The 16,775-nt window shown below is 34.2% G+C and overlaps 1 protein-coding gene across 1 annotated transcript in view; it reads right to left on the bottom strand.

The window, feature by feature from the left end:
* Window positions 1-16,775, bottom strand: part of NCAM2 (neural cell adhesion molecule 2) — a 279,510-nt gene that overhangs the window by 115,713 nt on the left and 147,022 nt on the right. Inside the window, exons 5-7 of the mRNA XM_027886019.1 lie at window positions 13,218-13,355; window positions 9,873-9,990; window positions 4,342-4,502 (exon numbers count right to left, since the gene is read on the bottom strand). Of these exons, the coding sequence (XP_027741820.1) occupies window positions 4,342-4,502; window positions 9,873-9,990; window positions 13,218-13,355 (417 nt within the window). The remainder of the gene's footprint in view (window positions 1-4,341; window positions 4,503-9,872; window positions 9,991-13,217; window positions 13,356-16,775) is intronic.

The raw sequence follows: 16,775 nt of genomic DNA on the forward strand, positions 1-16,775 counted from the left end.
ACATAGTACTTTATGTCAGAAATTTTCAGAGTTTATAACGACATTATATCCATCAGAACAAGAAGATTTCCCCATCTGGACAATGTGACAAACAATATAATCTGCTCAAGATGACACATGTTCCAAAGCATATAAATAATACTGTTTAATTTTTAACCTTAGACATATTCTTAATTTCGTTAAGACCTTCTTCCAATGAATCACTACAAGACACAAAGTTTTAGCTTGACATTTTAGACGAGAGCAGCTGACATTTAAAAGAATAAGCACTGATTAATCATCAAATATATCTAGCTGACAGTTATTAGTTGGAAGAAGAAGAGAGCTCATATGGGGGAATATTATTTAATTGCTTCATTTTTGTAGGTCACAAGTCATAACTCACTATTGACTAAAAGTTTTTACACTGTTTGAATACCTTTCAGTGACATTTTGGACACGGAAAAACATTAAAATACATTTGTGTACATGTAAATAAAAATATTTATTTGAAATTTACAAGACTAGTATTGACAAATATTGAAACAGTTGTTTCATCCTGCCTTCCGCCTCCAGTTCTTTAACTCTTCTTTCTAAATTGATAAGGTCATTCTCAAACTGAATTGGTATTTGCTTGTTGTACTCTAGCAAATATGAAGGATGTAAAAATGTAGAGTCTTGGAATTCAAATTTAGGAAGCCTCTAGGCCTTTGCTGGTTTCTTCAGTCAAAAATATTGAAATATTTTTGTAGTGATGTAATTTAAAAATTTGTAACCCAGATCACTTGAATGAAATAAAAAATGGTTGAATATAGAAAGGACTTTTGCTTAAACTTCATTAAAATAATTTTATTTAGAAGGTAAGGAACTGCTTATTATAAGACAAGCATTTTATAAATATAAAAGAGTCATCTGCAAAATAAAGAAATAAAATTTAATGATTGGAAAGTTTGCTCTCTGCGCAGAGAAGGTTGGTGTTAAGTTCTCCAACACTTCCTCAATAAACAAGTTTTTTTCAGATTCCGTCCTTGGTCTCTTTTGGATTTGTCTCACTGTTGTGAAACTAAAGCCTATCCAAAAATGTGATGAAGAACATGGATAACTACCTGAAGTTTTAGATTTGTCACTGTTTGCTGACAACCCATTTCTTGGAAAAGGTACACAATTTTATTGCATTCACAGAGTTCTACCCATATCTTTGACAAAAAAATTTCATGAGACTTTGGAAATGACACATATATAAAGCTTGGGAAAGTCCTGATTAAGTCTCATCAGAAGAAACTGCTTTAATCAGCTTGTAATTGACAGAAACATGGATTTACTGGTGAGACTCTTAGTATGTCTGTACCACTGCCTGATAGGATCTCCTGATTAAGATATCAGAAGAGGAATCATGCTTTTCTGCTCTCCTCCTGCACAGTCATATTTGAATCAACAAAACTGCAGCTCTATCCTCCTGGAAACTGCTGGTACAAACTGAATTTAGTAAACCAACTAGAGACCAACATGGAAATACCTAAGAAAGAGATTCCTGGAACTTTATTCCTGACATAATAAGGATTCAAACACATACCTGTAGGAAATGTTGACTTGATTTAGTGAATGACAAACTCTAGTCTTTACCTTTCGATTGCATAATTGAAACAGGTTAAAATGCTATTACTACTTCATACTCAAAGGGATTTAAAGACTTGTCTTTTGAGAAAACTGTCATCACTGCCTTTATAGATTAGGTCATTTTTATTTTAAAAAATAGAGGTGTTCCAAACAGATAAGGAAGCTAAAAAAAAAAAGGGAAGAAGGAATGTAGAAATGTGTGAACAAGTTTCAACCCTGCCAGAGCCCTGTTGTTGTAGAAACAGTAGTTGTTGCCCCAAGGAGTTGGCATTGTAAATTAGAATTCAAGATAGCAGGTTTTTGAGACAAGTAAGCTAATGAAGTGGGAAAGAGAAATGTAATTTAATAGGCCATTTTAACACAGACTAGCTGTTTGTGTACTGTTTAGCTATAATAACCACCCATCTGCCTTGCCATTTTCAAAGCACAGGTTGGTTTAACACATTTAATGGGAAAAAAAGTATAATAAGCTGTTGGCTGTATATGTGACTGGGAGTTCTACCTGTGTGAAACACAAAAAAGAAAAAAGTAAAATTCCTTGTAGCAGAAATTAAAACTGTGCTCCACATTTTCACAGCTAAATAGAGGTGAATTTTGCAGAGGCAATATCAGAAAGAAATTACACTGAGCTGTAGAGATTACAAATAAGTAAGAGGCTTAACTGATCATACTATTCTCTAAGGTGTCCTGCTGTCAGCTGAAATAGAGTTAATTTTCTTCCTAGTAGCTCACCTGGTTTTGGATTCAGGATGAGAATAACGTTGGTAACACACTGATGGTTTAGTTGTTGCTGAGCATCAATTTTTTAAATATATTTTAATTCTATTATTATTATTATTGTTATTATTCCATTTCTGTCCTCTTAAACTGTCCTTATCTCAACCCATTAATTTTACTTTTTTTTTTTTTTTTTTCCTTCTGACATTCTCCATGATCCCAGGGCAGGCAAGGAGAAGTGAGTGAGTTGCTGCGTGGTGCTTGACTGCCTGCCGGGTTAAATCATGACACAAGGGCTAACTACCAGCATACAGGTTATTAAAATTTAAATTGAACTTATTCAATAGTAAAGCACACAGGAAAAGTACCTAAATATAAATACTTGATGGTGTGCTCAAAATTTGCTAAACCAACCTCTAAATTAACTACTCGGGAAAGAGATGTGGGAGGCACTGCAAACAATTCTGTGGAAACACTGGTTTGGTACTCGGGGACAGCCAGAGAGACAAACCAACTGTGAGAGGGCACCGAGATCAGTTCCCCTCACAACACAAATCCTGTGTGCCATTCCTGCCTTGCCACATGGAATTATAACCAGAAAGGTAGAGGAACACACTGTTCAGAGATACACAGTGGTTTCCACAGAAAGAGAAGATAAACTGACTAAAAAGTCATAGCTTAAAAATAAATGAACTAGTAAGAGAGAAAACTACATTTGATACAAAGAATCTAAGGAATTATTCAGCACTTTTTATCTTAAAATGATAATTATCAGCCAAAGAGATTAAGAGGCTCCACACTTACACATAAGAAATTACTTTTCAGGCCAGCAAGAAATGATATAAGTAATTTATGAGTTTATGATGTCATGGAAGCAAAAAGGATGTGTAGGTTCAAAATGGATTAAACCAACCAGTAGTGTCTATTAAAACACCTGGATTAAGCTTTCCAGGGAGTCCCCAGCAAACTGGTTGCTAAAAGATGAGAGAATGTATACAAGAAATACTCACTCTTACTGTGGTGTTTCCTTCTCCCTATCCCCTGTATTCCCCCTTCAGGCTCAGGCTCCCAGATCCCAAATGACAATATTATCCAATCCAACAGCTAAACTCTTCCAATACAAATGACCAGATTACCTTCTGCTGTTAGAACTGTTTCACTTTGCATAAATTACTATTAGTTTTAACTGGGACTTAATATTTAACATAGAATTATTAATTCTATTTCTTTTTTAAACTGGAAAGTTGATTCCCCATGGTTTTAAGTACAACCTTTAACTCTTCAAGTATAAATGGTCTTTCTCTCTTCTACTAGCTATAATTAACGTAAAAAAACCTCCCAAACAATTCATTTTTTGTAGGTTTTTTATAAGTGAGCTACAGCTTTTTTCCTGCATAGTGATTCTGAGGGATGTTTTCTACATTCTCAGAGATGCCTACTCTCACCAGGTTATAGGTAAACTTCAAATAAATTATCAGTTCTATGTGACAGAGAGAATCATTAACACAGATTGGGTGGAAGAGTACAGAAAGAGAAATAAGAGTTTTGATGTTATTACTTTTATCCTCTGAAACTCAGATCAGACAATATTTTCGTGACTACATTTTCAATTACCCACTTAAAAAATAAAAGTCAAGAAAAAACCCACAAATTAAAAAAATCAGGAACATCTCTGCGTGGTGTTTTCTTTTTAAGCCAGGTTTTCTCTTTCAGAATTTCCCCCTTTTTCTCTTCTTGGTTTTCATGCAAGTAGACAACTTCTAAAGGAAAACCAGAGTGAATTAATAATTTAACACTCTATGGTACTGTATCTGAATAGCAGAAAAGCCTTTCAAAATTAAACTCAGGTGTAAAGGTTAAAGTAGCCAGCAGGGAGGAAAGAAACTGTGAAGTTATACAGGGGGTGATTTGCTGCATCAGTAGGCACCTTGAAGGAATACTGTTCCACTGAAAATTATGACTTATCACCTCATTTCCCTCCTGTTTACGTTTTAAATGGCAGGATGGAACATAGTATGCAGTACTTACCAAAAACTTGAAGGAATGTCTGCTTTTTGTCATTTCCTGCTTTGTTTTTAGCATTACAGATATAAAGACCCGCATCGATGTTTTTTATATCTCTTATTGTTAGTTCTGTGTTGCTTCCTCTCAGCACATATTTTTCATTTGCTTCAATAAGTTTACCATTCCTAAAAAAAAAAAAAAAAAAAAAAAAGAATAATGTATAACTCAACCAGTAGTTCCAAACCTCTGAAATGATGGGCTATGAAAGCATCAATATGCTGAAAATAATATTTGAGAGAAGAGACTGCTCATGTGCTGGCCTTAAAAATGCATCAATTGGCAAAATGTAAAGAAGGGAGTTGATTTTAGGATGGTAAGAATTGGTATTCAGGATCACAGTGTTTTACCATAAGAATGTGCACATTCTAGACACAAGCAACGCGTTCTGAACTGCATCTTAATGTTCAAGACCCCAGCTGCACAATGTTATTGTCAGGTTATAAAATAAATATATATTAAAAATACTACAGTATCTTTCTTCTTAAATGTTACAATTGACCTAATGTTACAAAAATGGTTGTGAATAGAACTCTAACATATGGTTTACACTCAAGGAAGGGAAGAAGGAAATTGGTTAAATACACACTTGTATGTGAGAAACATTTAAAAACATATTTTGTAAGTGTAACTGCTGTAGTTCACAGTACTAAAAACTTAGCACCTTCTAAAAAATTTAGATTACATACACGTAGAGCCTATTGGCACATCAAGAACCCTTCCAATTTGTTTCCTCTCAGTTGTTGTTGGCCAGCCACAACTTAGTAAGCAGGCATGTCTCCAGATGTTAGAATGAGTTCTGACCAGATGGTGCAGAAATAATAAAACCTGTGAACAATTCTGAGGGCTGAGCGAGGCTTGACCGTTCCATTTGAGCACCTTGGCATGCACACACAGCTTCTTTTTCAAGACTGTAATTTTAACTTTTAAAATATTTTTCTGATTCTGCCCAGTTTGTAAAAGGTTTCTTTGATTTTATTTCTGTTGGTTCATCAACAGTCCCTTCTTATAAACACCTATCTAAAAATTGCTTGATTTTCATAAGCACTTATAATCCTGCTGTCAATGCCAATTTATTGAAAACAGACTATTTTAAAATAAAAATAATATAAATTACTCAAATATTCTATTCTGCTCATTGCACCTGGTTTTGGACGTCTAAATTTAATTCAAGATTTAAGCAAGAATTATTTTCTTTTGATTATAATCTAAAAATAATTATTAATATTTCATAATAATTCCTGACATTATATTTTCTTTAAAAGGGAGGATACTGCTTATTTCTTAGGAGCGTTAATATCTGTTAGTAGGAATCTTCTGGTATCTATATAGCTTGAATTTTAGTAACATTTTTTGTAAATAACTCTGGTCCACTTAGCTGTCAACTTCAAGACATTGTGATATTTGTTCATTTTCTTTCAAAAGCAAATCATAGAAATTGTTTATAGACCAATAACAGCCTAATTTTCCACATTAGGTGGTCTCACAGAAAAAAAACAGAACCAGAACAAACAAAAACCAACCCACACAGCAATAAACAAACCATAAAAAAATCCCCAACAACAAAAAACTCCTCAGTGATTTCTTTTAGGAGCCAAAAGTCGATATTCAAGGTTAGAAGTAATTTCCAGATGCCTGTTTTCCCAACCAACACTGGTATCTATGGCAATTTTTAAGCAGAAATGAGCATTTCTCTGGACCCTCCGGTGAACAGGGGAGATTCAGACTGATGCTGATATTGGATAACAAGAAAACATGAATTACACATTTAAAGCAGATTATTTCTTTTGTAAGATAATTCTAAGTCCTGTCAGTAAAGATCAGGAAATTGATCCAGCTAAACTTTACCAGTGTCATTTATCTCCATAACTGTAAACAATCATCATGTTTTCAGCAGGACTATTCACACGAGTAAAGATTTCCAGTTCATGACTTTCATGTACATATACATGTACAAGATAAAGATCTTTCAGTCCTGGCTAATTTAATTCCATTAGAACGTTGCTTCTCTGAAGGGTATCTTTACATTAATGCAATATCAGCTTCAGTAGAGATATCAGTTAAATGGCAAAAGAATTAGATTCTCTTGGTCCATGAAATATCCATTCTCTCTTTCTCTGTATATATTAAATAGAGTAGCAGCTAAACCTTGCTGACTTTTCTTCTGGCCTAGGTATTTCAAAATGACTAATTTTTAACTGAACTAAAGCATTTTTTAAGAAAAAAAAAAAAGACATTAGTTCAGATGCATTTATTTTAAATTGACAAAATCTTAAACATCGTCAGCACCTGGAAATGAAAAGGGTCAATGTAAACAGTTCAAGCAAGAACACATTATCTACTATCTTATAGAGTTTAAAGGTTAAGACTATTTGTTCATCACCTTGCTTACAGTCAACACAGAGAAATACATGACACTTTAATAGTACTATCATCTGATTTTAAAAATACATATATTTTTTATGCCCTAGCTGCAGCTGACTTGTTAAACTCAGTTCATTGGAAACCAAAAAGGAAACAAAAGAAACATCAAGAGAATTTACTTTTGAATTGACTAAAATATCAGTGGAGTGTAAGCAAGGTAAGGCTCCTTTTGGATAAATACAAATTCTGCAGTCCTTGCCAAAGAAACTTCAGTAGACAAAATGAGCGAATAATTGGTGTGAGGGTCCATTTTAAAAGGTAACACAAGAACACTGAACTGGGTATAAAACAAGTCCTTAATCTTGATGAAACACCTCAATAGACACGAATGTACTTTCTATACCTTTAATTAAAATACTCCAGTAGGATGGAGTACAAATCCTTCCCTTTTTATCAGAACTCTTCCTCAGCTTGGTATACTTTCGAATGTTTTGCAGTGACACATCAAAAATTGGTATGATTATTCCCTATGATAATAGTTTTCATCTTTCTGAAGCTATTAGCTATACTTAGCTATTCTGAGAATTCAGAAAACAGACTTCCATTAAATCACTTTGTTGCATATGCCCATTTTACAAATGGTTAACCTGAGGCAAATTAAATAAATTGACTGAACTCACAAAGATAAAAGGTACAGTTGGGTATAAAACTGAACATTATTTCCATAACTTGCCCTTAACAAAGATTACAATCCTTCCAAAATCAGTATTAAAATTTAAGCAAGTTCAAGGCGTAATTCCACTTGTTTATTTAAATAGAAACTTAAAACTGAGGTTACTATCAACTTATATTCAACATCAGAAAGTAAACTAAACAAGATGAAATCAGGAATAATTGGCCATTGATTCTGATAAACTGATTCAGTTAGGTTTTCAGTGGATGACAAGCACAATGATATCAGTTTTGACAGACTTTTCTACCACTGACAATGCCTTTTAGATTTTTCTCAAAATCAAAAAAATATTATGTTGATCTAGTTTTTCTATGTTCAGTCTAATTTCTAAAGTAAAAGCATCTAAAGTCTTATAGAAAGCAAAGGTCTTTATCTTGACATATTTGCTAAGTAAGACCAAAGACAAGGAAAAGAGATCAGCTGATTCTGAATTCTTTTAACTGGCTATGTTACATTGGTATATACATTAATATGTTGGTGAAAAAAAACCTAAACTGTTCAGAACAGAGAATTTAGAAATTTGATGCAGAAATTTAGTACTGTAATAGAATTTAGAAACTTTTGCTTCCTCTAGGAAAAATAATTTCACTACTCTATCTTTTTTCCCTGTTTACATATCAATAATAATATCCTATCACACTGATAAGGGGCCTTTTCCACCTACCACTTTAAAAACCTCTCACTTTCAGGAAATATAAAAGCAAGAATTTACAATCTAATAGGACAAAATAAAAAGAGAATGAAAGGGAAAAAAAAACCCCAACAGGGAAGGGAAGCACATTAGCCAATATTCCTCATTCCTGAAATGGGAACAGAACAGAAACTTCTACATTTAATACTCACTATCCAGTCCACAAGCCTGTGAAGTTTCATAAAATCTTTTAAAAATATTTAATGAATGGTTTAGAAAACTCAGCTCTTCAACTTTTATGAAATATATATAATATATATAATTATATATTATATGTTTTTATATATCTATCTATATATATATCTATAATATAATCATATAACATATATTCATAAAACATGAGTAAAATCCCACAACTGTAAACACAGATATCCACAAACTGCAGAAATGTATGCATTCTTTCTTAACAATATATACACCATAATGTTGGCTGTCTTATACCAAACCCACTTAGGATAGCAGATTTCAGGCAACTCTTAAGATTTTTGTTTAGGTAAGAGAGCCACTGCAAAAAATTACTTCAAAGACATTAAATACAAGGAATAATAAACTGTATCTTGAATTCAGTATCAGTTCTTTAATTTGGGCTCTACATATTCTGGGTTTCTTTTTCTTCCTCTTCACTAAATTTTGAATTTTAAGATACATTAAATTCCTTAACTTTGCATTCTATTTATTTACATTTCCTGGGATTCAGACTGCACAAGAGAAAAATCTGAATTCACATTTGGTGTTTGGCATACTGAGATGAAGGTATCAGTCAAAGGAAGATAACCTTAATCTAACATTGCTCAAAGGTTCCAAAGGAGATTAAGAATTAATGGAAATTCCTTCTATACCCATTTTGCAAATGGAATGACCTTTTAATTCACCTGAAATAATATAAGTAGATGCAAATTATTCAGGTCTAAAATAGAAATGTGCACTGGTATGAGGTGTTGAGATACTTTATATCCCAAGACCGATGCATATCTTTGTTCAAACAGAAAGAACACAGAGTGTATAGATATTTAAATTTTTACAAATGTTATATGGTAAGTGTTCCCAAATGACATAGCTGTACTATGCTCATGCCACTGATAAAATCAAAAAAACCACACATGAGCTTTAAAAGCAATTTCATTTTCAAAGCATTTTACCCTTTTAAAATTGCATTAAATTACACTGAAACTTATTCAATGAAAAATTCCCTTGTTCCATAGGTGTCTAAAGTCATAGCTCCTCTCAAGCTCTTTAACATGGAGAGTTGGGGTTAGAATCTATTTTTACAGATGGGAAAAATGTTATCTTTTTCACCAGTATTGTTGATTTGCATTGGACAGTTCTTTATCGCACAAATGCCTATGTTTTTACCTGATATGTTAATGTGCAAAAGTTGTTGTTACATTTTTCTTGTGTTGTTTTTGAGAAATGGACTCATTTCTTCAGCTTTATTTGTTTCCACTCACATACGAAGAAATCATGACAATATGGTATTTTTGTTACTTTTTATGTTTATTTCACTTGCTGGTAAACCTGAGTGCAATTGAATTTGTTCAAGTTCATTCACTTATTAATGCTTAATCTAGCTTTAGCAGTTACAACAGAAACAGACAGCCAATGCTCCTAAAATTCAGGAGAAATTAAGGATACACAGCTAATGGACTGTGGTAGAAAACTGTGAGGCATAAAAACAATGTGCCCTGACGAGCAGCCCTCAAATGAACTTACCTGTACCAACTGATTTCAGGTGGAGGTGATCCAGTGGCTCTGCAGAAAAAAGTTATTGCCTCTCCTCGGTCTGCAGTGGCATTGAAGGATTTCTGTAGCAGAATAATTGCAGGGGGAACTGGAAAAAATAAGACATTATGTGCTGTTAATCAAAAATAGAATAATTTGTGTGTTTCTGGAGAAATTTAAAGTATAGGATCCTTTGCTAATTTGGGAATTTATAGTTATACTTAGGAATCAAGACAAGATATGAAACACTTTTACACGTATTTCTTTACTTTTTTTAAACACAAGACTTCTAATATTATCAGGATATCTGTAGCACTTTTTTCTATAGAATAAATTTTTTTAATTCTTTTTCAGCAGCTCTTCAACTTTCATAGGAAGATTCTAAGATGACTGGGGTTATACCTAACATATATAAGACAATACATACATAAGCCATTAAACTTACGTATGTATTGTCTGATACATTGTCTGACTGATGTCAGACAGTGCTTTTAAAACAACTGTCCATATGCAGGAGTTTTGATTATGAATATTTTATTTTTTTACTGAATTCTTGCATACTTCCTGGGTAGGAGCACTGTCAGTTTTCAAAGAGGAAACGTGAAAGAACCCAATGGGTACAACCTATTCCTATTTCCAAAAACTGTAATTGTGTTCTGAGAGTGACAAATGATTTCTGTTCTTGATATGTTATTACTGAAGTTATTACTAAAATTGTAACAGGTCCCAGAGAATCTCTACCCTACAGAAAAAATAGCAATAATATTTGAGACAGCACAACTCACAGGCTGCTATTAAACATATCTTTTAATTTGGTAGTTTTAATACGACTGTCAAAAGTCTGTTACCATTGACTAACAAGCAAATAAGAAGTGTTCAAGGCCCACTTGGATGGAGCTCTTAGCAAACTGCTCTAGTGGAAGGTGTCTCTGCATTGGCACAAGGGTTGGAACTAAATGATCTCTAAGGTCCCTTCCAACCCAAACCATTCCATGATTCTGTGAAACATAAAACTAAAAACAATCCCAGGAGATGGGAAGGACGAGGATATGTGTAAAAGGCAGACTGTCACAGAAAGCAAGAGGAAAGGGAGAAGGAGATTAGAGTTTCAGAAAATATAGGTCTCTGCTAGCAAGAACATCCTGTTGGAATTATTCAGTGTTATCCCTTTTACCTTAACACTTCACTAGAGAAAAGAAGATGAAACAGACAATCCAAGTGAATTTGCTTTTGCCTTCACAGTGTACTTCAACAGGTTTTTCTCATCAAACATTGAGAATCAACTTCTGTTGCTTTGCACCAAATATTTCAGCTTTAGTTTTCTACTTCAGAAGCCTTTCCAGCTTCTGAACCTTAAATATAACAAATTATCATAAAATCATGTACCAGAATTATCAGTGATCAGAAAGTCTATGTTGTTATGCGCTTTTCACACTTGTTTATGGTATGTTTTACTATTTTTCATCGATCACTTCTCTCCTATCTAAAATTGCCTTTACTCAGCATACAAAAACCATGTGGTGTGCAACAGCATTTCTCCATCTCCAAAAAAAAAAAAAAAAGTGTTGCTTAGAAAGTGTTTAATACATTTTAGCTATTTTAAGCTACTTTTCAGTGCATTCTAAGTGAAAATACACTTAGGAATATGAGGAGATGAACTAATTCTTTGCCAGAAGCAGCAGGTTCTTTGCTGCTCACAAATAAGAACTACAGAACTCAGATTTGGTTAAGCACATTACTTAAGTGCTTTAATCTTCTAAGAGGTACGGCAATGACAATGAAATGGGATTATTTTTCTCCTCATTATTACTGGGAAGACATCTGTTTATCTTTGATTCTGTTCTTGTATGTATATCAGATTGAACTAAAGTGTGAACCAAAGACCACTACAATTTTCACTTATTTCTGGGTATTACTCTAAAAGCTATTTTGGACCGAGTTTTATACATTAAATTTTATGTAGGAAAACCTATTTATTACTACAAATGAGGCAGAAAATAGCTCTTAATTGATGCCATTCTACATGGGCAACCATGTCAGAATCACTCATTTGGCAACTACTTCTCCTCCCAACACTGAAATTTAGAAGTGAGTGTTAGCATTCTAGTCTAGAGTCATAATAAATGTCTGAAGAACCCAATTTGTGTTTCTAATGTAGCAATAAATGATGTGAAGTCAAATCACAGTTTGCAAAGTAGTATTTTAGCTTAAACACAGGCTCTCTCTCAGCTCAAGTGTATTTAAATATCAGATAGACATGAACGGTGATCAGAAGTTAGAATCACACCCATGTACATCAATAGCAGCAGCAGAAAATCTCATTCAGCATTTTAAATGTTACTGGATGCACTGTTGGAATTGCAGATAACCAGGAGTGGGGGTAATGCAGCACCAGAATGAGCTACCCACAACAATCTACAGAATTCTGCTTCAAAGTCTGCTGTGTGACTACTGGGATTTAGCAATACCTCTGCCAGAACCTGCTCTTTCTGCTGACACTAACTGAGAATTCAACTTACATAATGACTTCTGTAAACTGAGGTTTGCCGAGAAGGACCAGTCAAGGGCAAAGCATTCAAGGTTCGGAACATAAAAGGCACGGTGGAAAAAATTTCATTGCAAGACTGACATTAAACAGAGGGCATAGATAAAAAATGACCTTTATGAACTGTGTCCTTTCCAGGCAATATATGAAGAGATATTTATCTTTCAACAGGTCAACCCTGAATTTAAGGAAGGTTGAGTAAAATGCCCCGTCTTGTCTCAATTCATTCATTTTCCTTCTTAGAGGTTTGTTATAAACTTATAAAATGTATAATTCCAAATTTTAGGTAACTCCTTACATATTTTATTCTTTATAAAAATAAAATCTAAAAACTCTATAACTAAGACTTTTAGTCTTAATAAGATGTATCCATGATTTTTGGAACAGTTCATAAAGTATGTTAATGCAGTGAACGTGAATAATTACGAAAAATCAATTGTAGTTTAACTGTAAATGACATAACATTGAAAAATACAGGGTGAACAGAACTGCCATAATCTACTACTCAGGTCTTGCAGTAATTGTTATTCTTCTGTGAATGATTAATAACAACAACCTGGTTTTACATATTTATATTTACTGATACTGTGAAATGCAATGAATTCTATTTACCCAATAGACTAGATTTTTTTTCAATATTAAACAATTACATTTATAGGAAAACAATACAAAACAGACATGACAATTATGTTAACGAGTTTAATCAGTATTTTTTAGAAGCTGATATATGTTAAAATGGGATCTAATAATCAAATAGAACAACAAGTCAATTCACCTTTTAAATTCCTTACCATTCACAATAACAATTATGTCCCGAAAGTCAATTTCTCCTCTTGCTTCCACTCTTCCTTCACATCTGTATACTCCTTCATCGCTTTTATTGATTTTAAGAATTTGGAGGTTATTGTTTGCTAATACTGCAAATCGATCTAGAAAGGCAAATAAGAGATTAAGTGGAGTTAGTAAATCAAGATAACATGAGTACCTTAAACTAGTAATACAAAATACATATCGAAGAGAATTTTTTTTTTTCTACATTGGTTTTCTGTCTGGCTATGAATTAATCAATTTAAACTGATAGGCCAGAGGCAGATTTTTGGTTTTCTGAAATCTAATCATTAAAATCTTAGTTTATAGAGAGTCATCAAGAGAAGCCAACTGTGCCTCAGCCATCAGGGTTTTCTGGGAGGAGGGAGAGATGGAGATGGCTTTCAAAAATCTGGTCTTTATTCATCCCAGGGGCAAATTAGTTTTCATTCACTCCAGCAAAGCAAGGTGTAGAACCATTTCATCACTAGTCTGTTTTTAAAAGGATTTCAACAAGAGATATGAACTGTGCCTTCATTTTCAATCTACAGAAGCGTATTGTTGTACTTTCTCTGTACAATATAAATGCTCATTGAGAAAACATTTGTTGATTTAAAAGTAAAATGTCAGCTAAGAAATTAGGGGGTTTTCTCATTCCAAAATACATTGCCATTTCCTAAATTTCAGTATGGATTTTCCACCCATAACTCCCTACTTAATTATCAAAGAAGTCATCCAATTTAAGTTAAATTTACAGTAATTGTAAAATGAGTGGAATATTCATGAGTACCTATGTAGAATATCTAAAAAAATTTAACAGAAAAAATATTGAAAATATAAATTGAGTAATTTTTAATAAAATAGACGACTAAATGCTGCTTCTTCTTCTATCTAGACACCAAGTAGCTTTGTGCCCATTCTACACCATTAAGTTTAATGATTTTCAGCTTGCTTTCCCCCTTCCCTCCCCCCATTCCTTTCCTTAGTCACTCTTACTCAGTCAAAGATGTATCTCACCACAGTCTAACACTACGTAGAAATGATGTTATCTAAAAAAAAAACCCACTCTATTTTCTGCATAGGCCTCAATTAACTGAAACTAGGTGGTCTTTTTGAGTAGCTGATGTTCATCACAAAAATCAGGTTCTGAACAACCGTGCACGCAGTCTCCTGCACATGCAGCAGCAAAATTATAATCCGCAAGAGTAAAGTGGATGCAAATTTAACTTTTCCTCTCCTTTCTGCCTGGATTAGTGCATTGGGTTTACAGGCTGATGGGTTGGTCCCAGGAAAGAGCAATCCATGTTGCAGTAAGTTTTTCCTGAACAATTGCAACCCACCAAAGGGACTCACATTAGAGCTGTTATGGACTGACCACAACCCCCGTTCCCCGATCTCCCCTCTCTCCCTGGAGTCAGCAAAGAAAGAGTAAATTTAAGACTGAGAAAAAGGAGGGGGAAGGTGTTGCTTTAATTCTGTCTTTGTGTTTAACTAACCAGCCATATTTAACTGGCAATAAATTAATTTTCCCCAATCCAAATCCATTTTGCTTGTGCTGGGAATTCAAGAGTGATCTCCCTGTCTTTATCCCAACACCAAAGCCGGACCAACCAGCAGCAGTGGTAGCACCTCTGGGAGAATGTATTTCAGAAGGGGAAAGTTACTATGCAAGAGCAAGTGCAGCTGGAGAGAGGAGTGAGAATGTGTGAGAGGAAGAACCCTCCAGACACCAAGGTCAGTGCACAAGCAGGGACAGGAGGTGCCCCAGGTACCAGAACAGAGATTAAACCCCAGAAGAAGGGAGGTGTGTGGGGAAGATATTAAGATTTGCTTTTATTTCTCACTATCCTACCCTGATTTGATTGATAATAAATTATTTTTTTCCCCAAGTCATGTCTGTTTTCCCATGATGACAATTGGTGAGTGATCTCTCACCATCCTTATCTCAACCCATGAGCCTTTTTTTATATTTTCCCTCCCCTGGCCAGCTGAAGAGGACAACTGACCATGAAAAAAAGCAGCATTGGTAGGCAGCTGGCATCCACCCAGGGTCAACCCACCCCACCTGTTGAGGAGGGCAAGTGACAGAGTGGCTGGGTGGGTGTCTGGAAGTTGGCCAAGGTCAACATTAATGGAATCTTTTGAGGAGAATTACTCCCTGCATTTCATGTATGTGGGTTTTGAAGAACCTGCATACTTGTTATTCAGCTGCCTTTCTTGTTCTGTTTGTACCAGTGTCATCCTTTCAGCACTGGAGAATGACACGATTTACTATCTTTCAGTTTTAACTAGAAACCAAGAGACTTCTGTTCCAGTAGCAAGAATTCTATCATAAAATAAAGAGATAAATGAGAAAAGAAAATTTAATTATGCTTCACCTGATAGAAGTGTACAGGACATCAATGTCCTCAACACATGTACGTGAATTATGTCTGGTTAATAAGCTCATGCTTGAACATTAATGCCATTTCACACACTACCACATAGAAATTATATAATCTTTTTCTTTCCTGCCTCTACAAAATTCCCAGAGAACCATGCCTCCAAATGTTTTGAAAAGGTGAGACCCAGTCCCTCTTTAAATTAATTGCTTTCTTTTTTTTTTTTTTTTGTTAACATAAATATTTAATGTGTCAGAAGAACGAGAGGGCTAGAGGTCATATTTATTTCTTTAAAACACTGGATAAATGAGGGTTCAGGAGGGTTTCTGTTCCTTAGTAACAGGAAACAAAAACTGTAAGTGTTGGTTGGATAATTTTACAACTTTCATTGAAGAAATATAATGGAAACAAGAATAGACATCTCTATGAGTAAACTTGTTATACCACAAAAAAAAATATTTTGGGTCTTTTTTTACCACCAGTACTGTCTACATACAGACAAAATTATATACATTATATTATAATCAAACTTAGAAAATGGGAAATGAATTATTAACACTTGTTTATTTCATAAGATACCAAATAAACTTTTAATTTTCATTTTTATATAAAAGTAGTAATTAATTTTTTAAATTATAATAATTTTAAGTGCATACTGCTACCTCCAGTTTCATTACATGCAGAAGCAAATCTTGAGAAGGTGGATAAGGTAGTTCAGTGAAAAAGCTACTTCCATTTCCAGGAAATGTGGAAAGTCCCATTTTCCATAAAAGCCTATCTGACTGTTGAGGTAGCACTGACAAACAATTCACAGTTTTTGAGGCAGTAGGTCAAAGAAATTCTAAATGCCTAACTAATTGTCTCTCTAGAGGCTTAAAACTTGTATATGAGGAACGTGGGGTTTCTCTTCACCTAGGCTTTATCAGTCTAGCCTAAGAAGATTACTCGTATCCCCAGTTGCTTGTAACTCAAAGGGTAACTTACCCCAACACAAACTCTCACAACAGTGTAGAAAGCCGTTCCACCTGGAATTCTCTGAGCAGGTATCCCAAAGTCAATGCAGTGTGTGATCAGTGTCACTGCTTTATGTGCACAGTGAGGCACATCTGCGTGTTTGAAACGTATGTTCAACTCCTATATACAAGGTAGACCAGGAAGAGT

The sequence above is a fragment of the Empidonax traillii genome, unplaced genomic scaffold (assembly GCF_003031625.1).
Source record: "Empidonax traillii isolate 1590-97213 ecotype Southwest subspecies unplaced genomic scaffold, ASM303162v1 scaffold176:size2985712, whole genome shotgun sequence".
In the NCBI taxonomy this organism is placed as follows: Eukaryota; Metazoa; Chordata; class Aves; order Passeriformes; family Tyrannidae; genus Empidonax; species Empidonax traillii.